At 40.4% G+C, this 17,156-nt stretch overlaps 1 protein-coding gene across 2 annotated transcripts in view; it reads right to left on the bottom strand.

The window, feature by feature from the left end:
* PDK1 (pyruvate dehydrogenase kinase 1) overlaps positions 1-12,461 on the bottom strand; it is a 48,944-nt gene extending 36,483 nt beyond the window's left edge. The window contains exons 1-7 of one of the 2 annotated variants that reach the window (XM_066278918.1): positions 12,144-12,461; positions 10,266-10,407; positions 7,103-7,174; positions 4,966-5,150; positions 4,231-4,326; positions 1,738-1,815; positions 203-279 (exon numbers count right to left, since the gene is read on the bottom strand). In XM_066278918.1, the coding sequence (XP_066135015.1) occupies positions 203-279; positions 1,738-1,815; positions 4,231-4,326; positions 4,966-5,150; positions 7,103-7,174; positions 10,266-10,407; positions 12,144-12,339 (846 nt within the window). In that variant the 5' untranslated portion in view covers positions 12,340-12,461. The remainder of the gene's footprint in view (positions 1-202; positions 280-1,737; positions 1,816-4,230; positions 4,327-4,965; positions 5,151-7,102; positions 7,175-10,265; positions 10,408-12,143) is intronic. The other variant, XM_066278917.1, reaches the window with a different exon arrangement.
* Positions 12,462-17,156: the final 4,695 nt, after the last annotated feature.

The following is a 17,156-nucleotide window of genomic DNA, read 5'->3' on the forward strand; positions in this document are numbered from 1 at the left end:
TCCCAAGTCTGAGCTTACCACCACACTGAGGTGCCCATCAGTACTGACGAAAGGCATCATGATCTCCAGGAACGTGACATGACTGTGAACATGGCATCTTTTAATGAAACTGAGGAAAACCCAGTAGAGCATTTTACTTTCAGAGCAGATTCCTAACCTCAGAAAAGGACTTAGAAAGGTTATGTAATACTGTTTTACAAACCTTGAAAAGTTCAAACACCATGTGATAGAGATGGGATGGTACATAAACCACTTGTATTGGCTGTCCTGGTGATTTTGCTACAGAGTAGAAGAGAAAAATATAAAAGTACAGAGAGATGTGCTTAAAGCATTTTAAAGAATATATTGTGTAGTGATGAAAAGAAAACATTTACTGTGGAGGACAGTATCATTTAAGGGAGAAGTGCCACACCAGTTCATCGTCGTCTTAGTGTTTGAACCCCTTGCTCACCTAGATTAACACCTGACCATGACAATGAGTCCTACATAACAATTTACCCAACCCACCTTTCCGTTCTTCTCTAGGACAGTGAGTCTTTCTAAAGAACACTCAACCTTAAGGTCTAAATTTTACTCTTCAAAAAGTAGTCTTACTCCAACTCACATAAACATATTCTTTTTTTTTTAGAGCCATTTTTTAAAAATGTTTCACCCTGGTGGAAGGTTTTCTGTTTTATTTCAGGCATTTCCATGGATATAGATCTGAAGAAAAAAATAAGCTAGTATCAATTTATCAAGCGATAATCATTTTACATTCAACCATTTAAAAAGCATCCAGGTGGGTCTGAGGCCAGATGGTGTGTAAGGACAGCAGAGCAAAGGAATAAGACTTATATTACCCTAGGATTTTAAAGCTGCCAAAAAAATTAGATTCCCCTCTGAATAAAATATTCCTTGGAGATATGGATGGGACATCTGGAAACTGCCCAGAGTAGTTCAGGTTCCCAAAGTATCACATATACACTGTGATTCTTATTTACTGAATGGTACCATTAATGAACCAAAAGCACAAAAATGGATTTAGAAAAACACCATGCAATTCTACTTTCAACTGGGTAGCGTCCTCCATTGCTGCCCAGAACACAACTTAGTAAAAGCCTGTTTAATTTTATTCTTCTTCAAGGGCCATGATGACTCAGAAAACGTTTTTCCCCTTCTAAACTATCCTACCTCTAGGAATAACAGTGAGACTTATGAATCTCCTTCCAAGGAATCTAAACTTTTTTTTGTCCAAAAAACAGAAAACCATCAGAGATAAAGAGATTCTCAAATAAATATGTGTTTTCCTTTCTTCTTTTACACCTCCAGTCCTTTTACTTTCTCAACAGTAAAAAATGATTTACAATTCAGGAAATTAAAATCTTCAAGGGTAAACCTTACATTATTGAAGTGCATATAAAAGTCAAATGTAAAAAAAAATGTATTTTTTTTGGAATCACTTAAAAAAAATTTTTTTCTAATCAGACAACCAAAGATAAGCAAAGAATCAACATTATCAATTTAGAAAAATGGAGACAATAAGGCCAACATGTCCTTCAGAAAGAATCCAACTACATTAACTACACACACACATACACACAAATATTTTTTAACTGATTGCTCTCCCTCACCTTTCATAGGCAATAAAGAAGTTGATACAAAGTCCTTTTATATTAAAACAAATCTAAATTATTCTTATCATTCCTTCTCAGGTAATCATAACGCTGATCACTGAGGAAAAGACAACATCAGGCTTACCATTTAGTTCTTCAAGCTCTAGTTCAGGAGAATTAATATAATACAAATCACATAGACGCCTAGCATTTTCATAGCCATCTAGTGTGAATCAAAACAAAAAAAGAGCATTAAACAAATTAACATACATTTCATGCATAAGATGGCAATAGCACTAACAAAATTTGAAAATTTTTTCTAGAAGAAAATATACTTTAATAATCATAGTTTGGGAAAGGTGTTTTACAATATAGAATGACAAAGCCTAATAGCCATAAAGGAAAAAGAAAAGCAAAAAGATATCTGTATAGAAAAAGACACTATAAGCAAAGTAAAGAAACACAGCGGGTTATAGAAATTATCTACAATACATAAAACATTTAACTTGGTGAAGATTTAGGAAATAAGTACTCTCATTCATTATTTTATACCTTATGGGAGGTATCAAATTTTTAAGTGTCCTTTATATGTTTTTAATTCTAGGAATCTTCCTTTATAAAATATTAGCAGTATTTTTGGTAATAGAAAAAATGAAAACTATATGTGCATCAAAAGGAGGATAGACTAATATATGCTGATAAATTCATACAGCCATTCAAAAATGGGGGTATATTCATATGTACTGAACATGGTACAATGTCTATCAATACATAGAAAAAAATACACATTTTCTAAAAACAACGTAAGACCAATAGTCATGTATATGTATGAGCATATCTGGTATAAACAGAAGAAAGTATGAAAAGATACAAACCAAACTATTATGAAGTATGGCTTCTAGATTAGGGAAGTAGAAAAAGGGTTAGGGAGGCTTAAAATTTTTGAAGTGAAAGAGATACCTTTATAGTATCTCCATACTTTGCCTAACAAAGCATTGTATCAACACATATTCATCTTATACATAAGGCACAATTAATGTAATGGGGAATGAATATGCTATACTACTTATATTAGTCTGGCCATAGAATAGAATTAAGTAGGAATATACTAATAAAATAAGCTTATAAAAGAACTTCTGTAAATTTACTAATGTTAACCTTAGTAAATATTGAACCCAGCTTGTTACTCTTACTGTAACTATGATTTATTACCAATATAGTAATCAAAGTTATGTATTCTGTAACAAATAAAAAGTATACAATCAATGTTATATTTTCACCTCTGGCTGAGTTCTCATTACAATTCAATGGCCTGTTCCCCTCCCAGAATAAGGAACTTTATAACCGGTAATGAATCACAGACATCTGGCTGATACACATCAAGACTCAGCATCAGAGCAAGAAGAATGAACTCTCAGCCCCCTCCCCTCTCTTCTACCACACCAAGGCTTACAATTTCGATTTTTAGGCCAAGAGGATAACCTGACTACAGGAATGTGGAGACACCAGTCTCAGAAAACAATGACTCTGGCCCTGGCAGGTTGGCTCAGCGGTAGAGCATTAGCCCAGCATGTGGAAGTCCCAGGTTCGATTCCCAGCAAGGGCACACAGGAGAGGCACCCATCTGCTTCTCCACCCTTCCCCCTCTCCTTTCTCTCTCTCTCTCTTCCCCTCCTGCAGCCAGGGTTCCACTGGAGCAGAGTTGGCCTGGGCACTGAGGACGGCTCCATGGCCTCCGCCTCAGGCACTAAAATGGCTCCAGTTGCAATGGAGCAATGCCCTAGATGGGCCGAGCATTGCCCCCTGGTGGGCATGCCGGGTGGATCCCGGTCAGGAGTCTGTCTGACTGCCTCCCCGCTTCTAACTTCAGAAAAATACAAAAAAAAAAACCCAAATAGAAAACAATGACTCTAGTTTATAAGTTACTTGCTAGCTTTAGTTCTAGTTACAAGGCCAAGAGGACTGTGGAAGTCCAGCCAGCCATGAAAATAAGTAAAAGCTTCTTTCTTGAGAGAAACTCCATGTCTGCCCTCCCCCTAGAGATAGTCTCCTCCCGAATTTCCCCAACCCCTATATACTGCTCACAAAAACTAGGGGATATTTCAAAATGAATATGAAGCGATTAAAAAAAGAAGCGTTTGATATTTTCTTATTAAACAAGAACATCAGAAAAGCAAACGACAAGTCAAAGAAAGTTGTTTGATTATGCAAATGAGTTACAAAACCAACTTTTATTTCATTGGTGAAAATGCACTGTACAAAAGGTTGAAAGTACTGGAGTATCTGCACGTTCCCTGATCCCCTAATTTTTGTGAGCAGTCATAATCTTGCCAAGGCGTCTGAGCTGTTAAGATGGGTTTTTGAGGACAGGAGTCCCCCATCTTCTCAGGTGACTGGCACTTGAATAAATCTTTTTCCTTTGCACCAGTGCCTGTGTCAGAACATTGGCTTTATGTGTTGTGGCAGGCGGTCGAACCTGCATTCGGTAACATTAACATCACAAAGTTATTTGCAAACCCCCATATTTACTCTTAACATTTTTACCTCATGATATAAATACTTGTTTAAATAGCAAGAACTAACACTCAACAACTTTGATTTCTGCCTCCTTTCATAAAGGAAAAATGTAAGTATTTACCTTGTATAACTTCAACTACATTGCAGTTTGGGTTTATGCTTCCGATATGTTTTCGATGAGATGTGCTACCTTTGTCTTTACCACCAAACAATAAAGCTATCAAGAAATAAAATATCAAAGACAAACAAAATAAGCAAAAATATCCAATGCCCTTTTCTAGATTTGAAAACTATTTCTCTAATTGGAACCAAACAATAGAACAAACATCTTCTTAAACATAAACACAGTATTTTATATTCAATAAAAACAGCCTGACCAGGCGGTGGCGCAGTGGATAGAGTGTCAGACTAGGATGCAGAGGACCCAGGTTCGAGACCCCAAGGTCGCCAGCTTGAGCGCAGGCTCATTTGGTTTGAGCAAAAGCTCACCAGCTTGGACCCAAGGTCGCTGGCTCGAGCAAGAAGTTACTCAGTCTGCTGAAGGCCCATGGTCAAGGCACATATGAGAAAGCAATCAATGAACAACTAAGGTGTCGCAACAAAAAACTAATGATTGATGTTTCTCATCTCTCTCGTTCCTGTCTGTCTCCCTATCTATCCCTCTCTCTGACTCTCTCTGTCTCTGTAAAAAACAAAAAAAAACAAAACACCTTCTTTGTATGGCAGTCTATTTACTTTTCTTAATATTCAAAAAAAGTAAAATTAAACATTCTCCTGAAAGGGTAGTTTTCTAAATAAATTTAAAATATACCAACACATTTTATTTAGTTTCTTTTCTTGACTTCCAGACACTTACAGTGCTGATTGAGTAACATTCTAATTGAAATTCGACTCATGAAGAAGCGATCCAAAAAGTACTGAACATTCTGGCTGGTGACAGGATCCACCCCGAAGCTCTCCTTGTATTCAATCACACCCTGAGCCATCGTGGGAATAACGTCATTGTGTCGGTTCCTGATCCGTATCACGGTATCTGTAAAGCTAAACAAACCTGTCTCTCAAAACAGCCAAATATTCTGACAAGTGAATTTAATACTAAAATCTACGTTTAGCCAACTACACTAGGCAAGAAATCCCTAATTCAGCAAAGGGAGACTCGGTGCACGTTTTCCTACACTTATGTAGATATATTTCAGATCATAAAATATACTAAATTTGTGAAGGTATATAATCCTCCAAAATAAAATTTTTGAAATTTATTTTCCTGGAAGTCTTAAAAGTAAGGCTGCAACAAAACTGAATCCTAAAAATGTTAATGGTTTTCTTTAACTATTTTCAACTAAGATCATCTGAGCACTCACTATAAGGGTGGTATTCTAGGGACATTCAGCATAAGAGAAGACAGAGCACTTGCTTCTAAGGAACACATGCTGTGTAAGGAAAGAAGATAAATGAGTCAATAAAGCCCATCTGCTTTGGAACGATTCCCTAGAGTTCAAAGAGAAAAAGAACCATGTAGAACAGAAAAATAAGAAAGAATTGTACTTTCATTCATCCTGTAAGTTTAAAAATAGGAGAGGAAAAGTCAATCGCATTATGTGAAAAGAAAAATTTTAAAATCATCTGACCTTCCTACTTCTGTCATTTAGAAGACATTCTTGCATGGGTGATTTAAAGAACTAAAAGAGAAGTCTTAATTATGAAATAACAACACCCAATTTGTTACATATCCGTCAGAATCCACACTGAAATGAGCGCTTTGCCATTCAAAGCCATCACCTTAAGTACTATTAACTTATTCCAATGATGCTCTCACTGCTCAAAACATTTCTGAAATTATTCCTAGCTTATAATCTGCTTTAAAACTAAACTGTTAATCCAAAATATAAACAATAAAACCCCTCAAAAACAACAGACACCTCATTTCTAGTCATCCCTTTATTAGTTTATTTCACCTTTCTGTTTTTAAAACACAAAACATTATTCTGCTTGACTGCTCTGAATGACTTTCTAGAAGGTTCAATAACATAATCCAGATATCATAAAAGTAACATTATGTTTTCTTATAAAACTACATGTAGCCAAATCCTGGTCCTACCATTTGCTAGCTGTATGACCTGTATGCTACCTTATATTACTTAACCTCTTTGTGCAGACAGCATTATCTCAATTGAATTGCTTTAAAGATTAAATGATATAATTCATGTAAAATGTGCTCCATACGTAGGCACAGAGTAAATCCTCATGTTCTTTTTCAGGCCAAAATTATGTTTCAAAAAATGAAGTGTTGTCATCACCTTTAAAGACAGTCAAAAATGTATAAAAAACTGAGGACAACAAAAGAGGTGGTCTTCAGCTTTTGATCAAAACTCATTTGACTAAGCAGATAACTGCCTGAGGGAATTATCAATTCTGATATGTTGGTTATTAAAGTAGTCACATCATTTAAATTATCTCATAGACCATAGGTCATAAACTAGAGATCTGCAGACATGTTTTTTTAGGCCTTCAGTATTTTTTTTTTAATTTTAGTTAGTTGCCTACCATTCAAAATTGGAAGATTTTACATTAAAAACCTAGACTGTGGCTTTTATTTAAACACAAAAAACTCAGACGATGAGCAGCTGGAGCTGAGGGTAGCTGTGCTTCAGATGCATGCACTCTCCAGGTTAAAGTCCTCAGCTTTCACCCAGCTGTCACAGAGGCCACATCTAGATACCTGCTGATCACACTTGAACTGTGTCTTTTCTTACACCGGAGTTCAAACAGACGAGAAGCAATTCTTATTCCCAGCACAGTTTACTGATCTGTTACTTGCCTTGCCTCTACAGGGAGCTTTAGACAAATATACTGTCATGTGTTCTAGTGTAGTAGGAAACTAAAAGTTAATCAATTTCTCTAAAGTGACTTAATAGCAGGTTTAAGTTCAGTACATTGTATTTTTATATGATGTTTACAGGGTACAAAAATTATGTTCAAAATAGTATACTTACTCATAAATAGTTTTAGCATCTTCAGCACTTTTGTCCTTAAAATCAAGAAGCTCCTGAAGACTCTGGATATACCTAAAACACAAATCAATAGGGGCAAATTTGTTCTTTTACATTTTGAGAGTTCAAAATTGTGAAAATGCTCAAGAGGTATTTTTAACATTTCTTAATTTTTAATTTAGAATGGTGATATAAATTATGAATTTGGATTTTCACACCCAATCACATTTGAGCAAAGTTCCTGGCTCAAAGTAGTACGAAGTGCACGTTTTCTCCTAAAAGCATAAGTAAAATTTGACTGAAGAATTCTTTTTTTAACTTCTACACTCTAAAATAGCTCTTAAGTTTCTTATATTTACCACTGCCTTCTACAGTATAAATAACAGCTGTTGTGAGAACTGCACCTGTCTCCAGTACCTACATGATCACGGGTAAATGACTGACTGGCTGAGTCTCTGCACAAGGTAGAGCCCAGCCTACCTAAGCCTAAGAGTGTGACTAAAATGCTGCACTTTAAACCTTAATTTTAGATGTTTATGTCAAATCAACAAATATTTTTGAAAGACTACAATCTACACTACATAGTTCTTTTAAACAGAATTGAACAAAAACACAAAAGTCATAAAAATACAGACTTCATTTTATTTTTTCCTTTTTATTGAATTTACTGGGGTAAAATTACATAGGTTTCAGGAGCTTTTTATTTTATTTTTTCCTTGTATTGAATATATTGGGATAAAATTATACAGTTTCCAGGTGTTTTTTGTTTATTTTATTTTTTCCTAAAAATATAGGTTTTAATCTATCTAACAACTCAAGTTGGCAAATCACCTGTTAAGGAAGGAGAAAAATAAAGAAAGCCAAATGACTTTCTCAAGGTCATGGCACCAAGCACAATGGCAGCGCAGAGCCAGAAACAAAATCACCTGCTACCACTCAATGACCTTCAAGAGTGTAAGGTCTGCTTAACTGCCTTAACGCAGCAGGTGTCCAGGGCAACCAAGTGTTTTAAAGATCTGTAAATCCATATGTTGGTTTGGAAAGCCATTGCTGACAAGCAATTTGCCTCTCTACATTCCAAAGTCAAGTGATTCTGTTATTTACTGTTTTGCTTTAACCATAAATCTTCTCTTCATTGGCAAGAAAAATAGCTCTTTATTCAAAAGAAATTTGATTACTTACATTTAAGGCACAGATAAGATTTTAAAATGTAGCACATGGCCCTGGCCAGGAAGCTCAGTTGGTGAGAGTGTCATTCCATTATGCCAAGGTTGTGGGTTCAATCCTCAGGGCACATATGAGAATCAACCAATGAATGCATAAATAAGTGGAACAACAAATCAATGTTTCTTTTTCTCTCTCTTTCCCTTCCTCTCTCTAAAATCAATTTAAAAATTGTTTATATAAAATAAAATGAATCATGCCTGACCAGGCAGTGGCGCAGTGGATAAAGTGTCAGTCTGGAACAGTGAGAAGCCAGGTTCGAAAACCCAAGTTTGCGGGCTTGAGAGCAGGCTCACCAGCTTGGGCACAGGGTTGTTGGCTTGAGTGTGGTGGGATCATAGACATGACCCCAAGGTCGCTGGCTTGAGCAATGTGTCACTGGCTTGGTTGGAGTCCCGCCCACATCAAGGCACATACGAGAAAATAATCAATGAACAACTGAAGTGCTGCAACTATGAGCTGATGCTTCTCATCTCTCTTCCTATCTGGCTGTCCCTGTCTGCATCATCTCTCTCTCTCTCTCATGAGCAAACAAATAAATAAAATGCATTGCTTCTTGGCTTTTGGCTAAGATCAAGTATAAAAAAAATGCAGCATATAAAATTTTTAATGAAAAGTTAAAAAAAATTGAATAAGCTTCCAGAGAAAATTATCTGTTCTCCTTCACATTCCATCGTAGTTCCTGAACAAATGTCACTTAACATTTATAACTGTCCCACACTCGGACTACACAGTGCCTGTCATCATATACAGCTGGCCCTCAAACAACTAGGGAGTTAGGAGCACCAATTTCCAACCCTTGCACCCCAGTCAAAAATCCACGTGTAACTTATGACTCCCCCCAAAATTAATACTAATAGCCTACTGTTGACCAGGAAACCTTACCAATAACATAAACAGTATGTCATATGTATTAAATACTGCATTCTTACAGTAAAATAAGCTAGAGAAAAGAAAATGTTAAGAAAAGCATAAGGAAAACTTACTGCATTTATTGAAAAACATCCATGTGTAAGTGGACCCACCCAGTTCAACCCCATGTTGTTCAAGGGTCAGCTGTATATAGCAGTTATACTGCTTTCACTTATTTAAAATCATGTTATATCAGCTTCTTGCATAAACTATAATGCTTACAAAAGAAAAGCAAGGCTATCCATGAATCATAATAGGGAAATGTCTTATAGCTAAATTTTTTCCATTTAAAACTGGACTCCAACAGACTCTTTTGTTTGAAATGTACAGTAATTGAGAGTAATACTATTAATAATATTAACAAGGAAGGCTGTATATAGGTGGCCACATATGGCCACCCTTCATACCTCTACTGTCAATTTTTAGAAGAGATCAGTCTCTACACGATTCCAATAATTTCCGTTTTAAAATGATAAAAATTTTAACTGTCATGACTTATAAATACATACTTCAATAAAATCAATTCAGTTTATAAAAAAATATGTTCTTTAACACATTTCATCTTTCAACTCCAGCATGGTAATAGTAGAAACAGAAAAACCTGGATTTGAACCCCAGCTCCAGTATGAGTGGCACTGCCTTAGGGAAAAAACTTAACCTGCTGGAACCTGTTTCCTCGTCTGTAAAATGGACATAATAACGCCTAGGGGGCAGGGTTCTGGAAAAGGATTAAAGGTACTGTGCATGAATCCTTCACTTCAACCAACGGTAGATATTATTATAACATAACATCCCTGCTGATTTAATAACACAAGTCTTAAACTTGGTGCCTGCGTTCCTGTGCAGTTCTGATTGTTCTCAAAACTAAGGAGTGGCAGGATCCGGGACTGAGGCTAAGCCCAGATGCATCCAAAAAAAGGACTGGAATACTGCGAACACCTTAAGATTCCACTAAAAAGTAAAAAAGGATTTGCCTTAACCTTGAGTTTAGTCTACAACTCCCTCAAAATAGAAAACACAGGAATCTTACCAGCTTTGTACCAATTGAACTGATGGCGTCCTGAGAAGATTATCTGGAAGAAGACTTATTTCTTTCATTATATTTGCCAATCTAACAGGCAACTCTTGCCGCAGAAACATAAATGAGGTCTTTTCACAAGCATTCACAGATCCTGAAACCGGACACAGTGGGAACAGCAGTAAGTGGAAGCCAAAAGGCAGCACAAGCCAAAAGGCAGGGAGAAACACAGAGGGAGTTATTTAGCCTGAAACATCACACGAGCAGTCACCATAATTGCAATTGAAGTAAGGAAGAGAGGCAAGGGATGAGATAACCCAGTCTCTATGGCATCCTGAATAACATTCTAATTCCTGACACAATCGCTTTGTAGAGCAATGAAGAAACTTTTCTGTCTCCATTACTTGCACCCTTACTGTAATCTCCAGTCTTAGAACTGAGGCGACCCAACCAAGTCTGAGCAAGGTAAGGCCTCTAATTAACAGAACCTGCAAACCCTACCCTTTATAAACTGTTGCTGCCATCAGAACATGTTTCCTAAGTCTGTTTATAAGACATGAATACCTAAGAAACAGACATTTTGTCATGGCATGAAAACCCCTATACTAATCACCATAACCGAAGAGTAAATGGTAGAGAAGGGCTTTCAGGCAACAAAAAGCAAAAAGTAACCAATGCCCTTTTGGCAACCATCCTCCATTGTCTCCCCCTGCAGGTCCTTTTTAATTGTCTAATTCCTGGAAAGCAGCCACTCCTATATCAGGACCTTAAGCAGAATAGTTGCAGAACATCTTCTAGCAAGCAGTTCCATTTGAAGTTAAACTGAAAGTTACATTATTTCAGCAATGCATTTTAAACACACTAATTTAATCTTGCTGCTTCAGCAAGAGACAGCTGAAGCAAAAATTAGACGGTCAACACCAGGAATTATAGTATTGAAGGAAAAACATTCTCTTGGGAAAGTTGAAGGGCATACTTGTGAACAAGGCCAAATTCACCCCTTAATCACACTAGAGTAATTTTAAAGTAAAATCAAAAACCAAGGGCTTGAGCCAAAAAAATTTGTCACTGTAAACCACAATTTTAAGAGAAAGTTGCCGGCCACGTTGATATCTTTCAAGCCCACTAGTGATTCGTTAGTGACCTAACAGAAAGCAGAAGACGTTTTCTACTTAAATTTTATGACTTCATTGGAGTGTATTGAGTTTTCCCTTTTCCCCTCAGCGCCCCCATATAAGAAGTCAAAGTTAAATGCCTAACTTTGCAATTCCTCTGTAATGTGTTGCATCCTTTCTAGAAAAAACAACCACCAAAAAAACCCAGCACCCATCAGAGAAAAAGTGTATAGCCGCTTCCACAGGGGTGAGATGTGGTAAACCTCAGCATCTTATACTCATGAACTTGACACGTGCTCAAGACTTCTCTGCTGATTAAATGTTCTATTGGTGGAAACACTCAAGCCCGGGACAAGAAAAACACTCTGTGAAACACTGGGCCAGTTATACCTTGCTTCCCCTATCGTCACGCCAATTTTATGCAATCGTCCTACGAAACAGGGCATTTAAGCAGCACTCCGTAGAGGCGGTCCACGACTCCCGGAGGTGTCCTCCCGCTGCCTCCCGCTCCTGGGCAGGGGCCTGGCCGCCTGGGCGGACCGCACACGTGCGCTGCGGGCAGGCGGTCGTTCCGCCCGCGGCCCTTCCGGTCTTTCAACAACACACTGAAGAAAGGCGCACGCCCCCCCAGAGGACACGGCCTGCCGGCCGGCTCCGGCGCCCGGGCTTCAGCAGCAGCCGCGAGGGAGGGGGAAGCACCGACGGCGCCGGGGCGGGGGGCTCGCACAAAGGCCCGAGGGCTGCGCCGGGCCGGGCCGGGCCGGGCCGCACTCACCGAAGTCCAGGAACTGCTTCATGGAGAGCGGGGACGGCGAGAAGCGCGCGTAGAAGTCCACCTGGCCCGGGACGCCGCGTTCGGGAGCCGGGCCGGAGCCCGAGTGCGAGCTGAGGCTGCGGCCGGCGCTGGGGCGGGCGGCGAGCGGCCCCGGGCCGGCCGAGGCGGCTCCGCGCAGCAGCCGCGCCAGCCTCATGCCGAGCCGCGCCGGAGGAGCCGGAGCCGGAGCAGCCGGAGCCGGAGCAGCCGGAGCCGGAGCCGGCGCGCCGGGGGGCCGTTCGGCGGCCGCGCTGTACGTGAGGGACGTGGCGAGCCGCGGGGGCGGGGAACCTGTCAGCGACTGTCAGCGCCGCGGCCGCCGCGCCCCCCGCGCCGCTGGTCCGGATCCAAGGCGGGAGGGAGGCGGGGCGCGCGCGGGGCCGCCCGGGAGCCAATGTCCGGGCCCAGCGCCGCGGGGCGGAGCCGCTCGCGCTGCAAGGAAGACGCGGGGCGGCCTCCCCAGTTGGGGGCGGTTGGGTCGCAGCCGCCTGCCCGAAAGCTTGCGGGGGCCGTGGCCGCCGAGAGGCGCTGGCGGTGCGGGGCACCCCGCTTCCCACGCCGGCCTGGGAGACACTCACCGTCCTGCTTCCGCACCCAGAAGCCTCAAGGACGGGCCTGCGCTCGGCATCCCAACACCGCGGGGTTCTGCTGCCAGCACGTTCCAGAAACTCTTCTTTCTGTGATGCAAGCCTGACAGTTAAAAAAAATTTTTTTAAATTGCTTTTTCTAATTTGAGAAAGAGAGAGAGAGAGGAGAGAGAGAGAGAGAGACTCAGTTGTGGTGGCGCAGTGGATGAAGCGTCAACCTGGAATGCTGAGGTCGCGGTTTACCAGGTCATGGCACATAGAAGAAGCAACTTCGAGTTGATGTTTCCCACTATTCCCTCCCCTCTGCCTTTCTCTCTCTTTCTGTCCCTAAAATCAACAAATAAAATCTAAAAAAGAAGAGAGAGAGAAAGTGAGAGACATAGACGTACACTGATTTGTTGTTCCACTTATTTAACCAGTAAAACAAACAATGCAGTTGCTTTGGAATGGCTGCTGTCACACACACACACACACACACACACACACACAGAGTATAGAATAACAATTCTTCATGGTGGTCAGATCATGAGTTGTATAAAAATATATGTATAAGAATTACACGAGGGTCTCTTTTTAGGGTATATTAGTTTCACAAGTTTAGCTTGAAGAATATCAACCACCTAGAAACAAGGGTACGTGATTGGGGTGATGGGGTGAAGCTGAAATTAAAAGTCTCTGAAAGTGGTGCTCTGTTTTTTCTAGTATCTGTTAACATCAGATGATAGTTAAAGCTTTGATAAAAATATCTTAGCCTGACCAGGCCGTGGCAGAGTAGATAGAGAGTTGGACTGGGATGCAGAGGACCTGAGGTCGCTGGCTTGAGTGCAGGCTCGTCTGATTTGAGCAAGGCTCACCAGCTTGAGTCTAAGGTTGCTGGCTTGAGCAAGGGGTCACTCGCTCTGCTGTAGCCACCACATCCACCCCCGTCAAGGCACAGATGAGAAAGCAATCAATGAACAACTACTAAGGTGCTGCAACAAAGAATTGATGCTTCTCATCTCTCTCCCTTCCTGTCTCTCTGTCCCTGCCTGTCCCTCTCTCTGTCTCTGTCACACACTCAAAAAAAATCTAGAAGGCCTGGCCTGTGGTGATGCAGTGGATGGAGCGCAGGCCTGGAACTCTGAGGTCACTGGGGCTGATCCATGAAATTCAACCAATGAACAGCTAGAATGAAGCAACTACTTCTGCCCCCACCCTCCACTCCCTGTAAATTTAATAAATAAAATCTTTTAAAAATATATCTTAGAAGAAGCAGTATAAACCTAAGACCATGTGGAGAAAGTAATGGGGGTGAGGGTTATCTCATTTATATGCTTGCTGCCCCACTAACCCATACTCTGTACCTTCCCAATCTGGCTGGCCTTCCGCCATTCTATGAATATTTGTTTAAAACCTACTAATGTACTAAGTTATTACTAAGTAATGGCCTACATTGTTGGGAATAAAGCCACGTGCAATTCAGATAGGATCCCTTTCAGATATGCCTGCTCTTACAAAGCATATACTGTAGGGGCCAACATCGTAGAATTTTATACTATATCTTCAAATATTAGAGAGCCTGCTCTGTGAAAGAATGATTAGGTTTGTTCTTAGTGGCTCGGACAGCAGATGGAGGACCTGTGGGTAGAAACTAGGGAGGCAGATCTGACTCACACATGGAAAAACTTTCAAAAGTTATAGCCCTTGTACTACGAAATGGGCAGCCTTAGAGGAGGAGGGGGTTCTTTTCAATGACTGTTAGTCTAAACAACAGCTTTGTAAGGACAGTGCAGAGAGGATTATGGGGAAGCAGTGTAGTATAAAGAAAAGAGCCTGGGTTCTGACTTCAAATCTTGGCCTTGCTATGTACTGGCTATGTGACCTTGAGTGAGTTACTTAAACTCTTTGATCCTCAGTCTTCTCACCTAAAAAGGGAAGATAATCTCTCTCTCTCTCTCTCTCTCTCTCTCTCTCGGTGATGGTATAGCTATCCATGTTAGCACCATGCCCAGGACGTACTGGAGTTGCTCAATAAATGGGATCTATTTTTTATCATTATTGCTATTTTTAAAATTATTTCTTTATTAGGATTTTATCAGATCCACTCACATGTTTGGCCTGAAGCCAACTTCACCAAAGGTTTTAGAGAAAACAATTTGAAATTGATTAGTAGACATCCTTAAATTCATCCTTCAACCATTTCCACATTCTCTTCCAGCCTTCCTTCATGGTGGCTTCCTCCTTCTTTTCTTCCTTCTAGACCACTTTCTGAGATCCAGATTCTTCTTACACCATGAGGCATAGTATTAGCTCCTGCAACTTCTGAGCAACCCTATCTACTTCCCACCTGAGCACATCGTGGTAATCAGCTAAACATTAACCTATGTGAAAGCACAAAAGCCCAGCAGAAACCTTGAGGTTTATTTTAGCAAGGTTAGTCTCCTAGAAACCAGTCCAACTGTTTTATAACATGTATTTCCTTTTCTCCAAAATATAGTCACAAGCTTCCACCCAATATACAGGGAATGAGTATGTGAGAACACATAAAATGGCATCAACTTTTTGTTTCTTGATCAAAGCCTTAGGGCCCAGAAGCTGAAGAGTATATAGACTTTGGGAGAGTATCTGTTACCATGGTGGTTGTTAAGATACCGTAAGCAGTACAGACACACGACCATGCAGAGAAAACAATCAAAGGGTGGTATCTCTTTTTTTTTTTGGGGGGGGGATATCTCTTTTATATACACCTTGCTGAGGGGTTAGATTATATCTATATTTAACTATATAGCTATAAAGTATAATGATATGCTATGACAATAAAAATGTTTATATGTAGCATACTTGGGCTAGAGCCTCCAAATTTACTGAGAATTTATGATTCATGTTGGGCTGATTTGACTGAAGAATGGAAAAAGGAGTGGAAAACAAGACTGTTACCCTGTCTCCTGAGGCAGCAGAAGACAGTAGCTGGGACCTAATTAATGACTGCCCAGTTTACAGACCAATTGGCAGGCTAAAGATAACATCTTGACCTAAGTTACTCAGTGGTTGCTGCTTATCCCGGAGAAAGGCTAGGTCTCTGAGGGGTATATACATAGAGAGAAGGATATGATTTCTAGAGCTAGGATTTAAAACTAAATTTAATCAGTCATAAGGAGCCTCAGTTTCACTCTGAGTCCCATAAAAGCAGAAGGTAATGGAGACAGGGTGACATAGTCTAGCTTTTTTTCCATTGCTTTTTCCGTTCTTCCGTCACCGAAGTGTTTCCGTTTTTGAGCCCCTCAGGTGGAACAACCCCTTGACTTTCTGAGATCTGCAGAGGAATTCCAGAAAAGAGCTCAGAGCTGTCCATAAGATCTGAAGAAATGATTCATTATCCCTTACCTCACCTCCAACCAATCAGCTCCCAGCACAACCCTGAACCCCTAACCCACGATGTCTTGTGATTTTGCCCTAAGTAATGTGTTACCCACGTGGCAGTGGAGAGTTTGAGCTCTTGCTTCCCATTCTCCTGGATGGTGCCGTTCGTGAACAAAATAGCCAGTACTGCTCCACTGCAGTTCTGTGTTCAGTGTTTGGCTCCCCTAGCACTGGGTGGATGAACTCTTTTTGTTCTATAACTAGAGAACAAAAGGAAAAGAAGTCATGATTTTGACTCCCCTGCCCCCTTCCTGCCAGGCCAGGAGTTGTGTCTTTCTTAAGTATGGCCACAGCTCCCTCCTCTGACCAATGAGCCTTAGAAGCAGTGCTACTTTTTCTTAGTTGTTAACTGGGGGTTCTCACCGACCCTAGCTGCTTACCTCTGTCTACACCTCTGTAAATAGTTCTTTCACTCTGCAATTTCCCCTTGATGGTGCTCTCATTTCCTGTCCCAGAACCCTGACTGATACATTAGAAATACAGTTTTCAAAAAGAGTTATAATCATGACTCTCGTGCAGCTATAAAATGAACACATCATCATCATGTGTGAGGCGAACGTGATAACCACTACACTACAGAAACGGCCCACATCATCATCATGTAAACTTTAAATATAATTTTGTCAATTATATCTCAATAAAACTGAAAAAAAAATGAACACACCAAAATTCAATTAAGTTATTTAGAAAGGGGTGGGGAGTGGAGAGAGGTGGGGCAAAGGGGGTGGGAAATGGGGACAAAAGAGACTTGGCTTGGGGTGGTGGGTGCCCGATGCAGTGTGCAGATGATGTTGAGTTGCACACCTGAAACCTATGTCCCAAGAAATTCAATTAAAAAAAATTAATTAGATGGAACCAGAACTGATGTTACAACCTGTTCAAAGGAGATGTACAAAAATACAGGATTACGGAAATTATTTTGGAAAGGGCTATGTATGGCCAGTGGCTGCTGCTGTTGTGGCCATGCACATGCAGGTTCTCATTGGAT

The sequence above is a fragment of the Saccopteryx bilineata genome, chromosome 5, assembly GCF_036850765.1.
Source record: "Saccopteryx bilineata isolate mSacBil1 chromosome 5, mSacBil1_pri_phased_curated, whole genome shotgun sequence".
In the NCBI taxonomy this organism is placed as follows: domain Eukaryota; kingdom Metazoa; phylum Chordata; class Mammalia; order Chiroptera; family Emballonuridae; genus Saccopteryx; species Saccopteryx bilineata.